The 1,959-nt window shown below is 51.9% G+C and overlaps 1 protein-coding gene across 1 annotated transcript in view; it reads left to right on the top strand.

The window, feature by feature from the left end:
* Positions 1–1,959, top strand: part of ADCK5 (aarF domain containing kinase 5) — a 24,520-nt gene that overhangs the window by 10,444 nt on the left and 12,117 nt on the right. Inside the window, exon 2 of the mRNA XM_008069983.1 lies at positions 1,001–1,104. Coding sequence (XP_008068174.1) covers positions 1,001–1,104 — 104 coding nt within the window. The remainder of the gene's footprint in view (positions 1–1,000; positions 1,105–1,959) is intronic.

Genomic DNA, 1,959 nt, shown 5'->3' with positions numbered 1-1,959 from the left:
TCTCGAACCCGCGGGCTCAGGCAATCCACCCACCTCAGCCTCCCAAAGGCGCGTGATTACAGGCTGAGCCACCGAACCCAGCTGGCTTTCTTTTTTTTTGAGTTGGAGTCTCACTTTGTTGCCCAGGCTGGAGTGTCATGGCACACTCACGGCCACCCCAGCGTCGACCTGCTGGGCTCCAGCGATCCTTCTGCCTCAGCCTTCCAAGTAACCAGAACTATAGGCATACACTACCACGCCCAATTAATTTTTTATTTTTTTATTGTAGAGACGAGATCTCGCCAAGTTGCCTAGGCTGGTCTTGAACCCACGAGCTCAGGCAGTCCACTCGCCTCGGCCTCCCAAAGTGCTGGGATTACAGGCTGAGCCACCGAGCCTGGCCTCATTTGCTTTCAAACAGTGACCTACACAGGGCCACTCCTCCTTAGAGATGGACATCTGCTTTCTGATTGTGTGGCTGAGCACTGTTGATACTTCCTCCCAAGATGCAGACTGCCTTCCTGCAGTCACTGGTCAGTGGTCTCAGCAGCAGGGAATAGTAAATGATAGGTCAGGTTGCCATCAAGATGAGGTCATGGGTAGGGGTGGTCAGAGTGATATGGGTCCCATCCCAGATGAGCCAGATCATGGTGCTATCTCTTTCTGCCGAGACTGAGGAGACAGAGAGAGGGCATTTTTGATGAGCTTTCAGCATTCGAAGCACAAGCCCTGGTTTAAGCTGTATTTAGCTTTTCCTTCTGTCCTGTAATACTTTGACTCTCAGCCTTGCTCCCACAAGGTGGGATCGTGTTCTCATTCCTAAGTCAAACACGTGAGCCTGGCTTTTAGGCATGAGCCTCAGGAAGCACTGACAATCTTTGATGACTTATTTAGGTAATGTGTTTAGAGAAACTCAGCTTGCCCACCTTAGATTCCAGCCTACGTAAACACTGGCAGTGGCAGAGGCTGGGGAGCATGTCCCTGCCTCAGCTGACCCTCATGCTGTTTCTTCTCTTCACAGTTGCAACTTTGTCACTTCCACTCTGCTTTACTGCAGAGCAGGCAGAAGCCCTGGCCATCCCCTGCTGCTTTCTTCAGGAGAAACTTTGGGGTCCCGCCTTCAAGGTAATGAATTCTCCACAGCCATGAGCATGCAGCTCACCAGGCAGGGACAGATGACCATCTGTGTGGGTATAGAGGTGGAGTGGAAGGCCCAAGGCTGGAGCTTCCCCCGTCCCCCTCCCACCAAGCCAGGCCACATGCACTGGAACTAAAGACTACAAGGTCCTGACCTGTGATGCATGTTCCTTGGGTGAATGCTCCCTGGCAACAGTGCTTTGAGTGGACAGCTATCAAATCAGTAAGAGTATACATAGAGCCACCTGCTCTGAAGAAAACAAGCAAAGTGATGACTCAGAGGCAGGAGAATAGGAGTACTGTAGGTTCAGGTCCAACAAGTGGAAGGGGCAGCAAGAAGTGATGTAGAGAGGAGGATTCTGAGCAGATGGAAAGGCCAGATAAGGTCTTGAGGCCAGGTAGGCTAGACCACAGTGGGCAGACTGGTGGTCATAAGGTAGGAGGGTGGTAGAAGCTAGACTCATAGGTAGAGCACAGAGCGAGCTACCTGAGCACTCGTGGCTCCATAAACCTGGTGGAAGACTCTTTTTCTCTGAGCTCTGCACATAAAAACTTCACATCCCGCCAGGTGCAGTGGCTCACACCTATATCCCAGCACTTTGGGAGGGCAAGGGGAGAGGACTGCCTGAGGCCACGGGTTCGAGACAAGCCTGGGCAACTTGGTGAGACCTCATCTCTACAATAAATCAAGAAATTAGCCGGGCTCGGTGGCTCAGCCTGTAATCCCGCACCTTTGGGAGACTGAGGAGAGTGGATTGCCTGAGCCCACGGGTTCAAGACCCGCCTGGGCAGGCAAGACCTCATATTTACAATAAATTAAAAAAAAAAAAAATTAGCCGGGCG

Source organism: Carlito syrichta, unplaced genomic scaffold (assembly GCF_000164805.1).
Source record: "Carlito syrichta isolate Samal-C Ts95f unplaced genomic scaffold, Tarsius_syrichta-2.0.1 Scaffold312719, whole genome shotgun sequence".
NCBI classification, from domain to species: Eukaryota; Metazoa; Chordata; class Mammalia; order Primates; family Tarsiidae; genus Carlito; species Carlito syrichta.
This window is presented reverse-complemented; position numbering and strand designations above follow the sequence as displayed.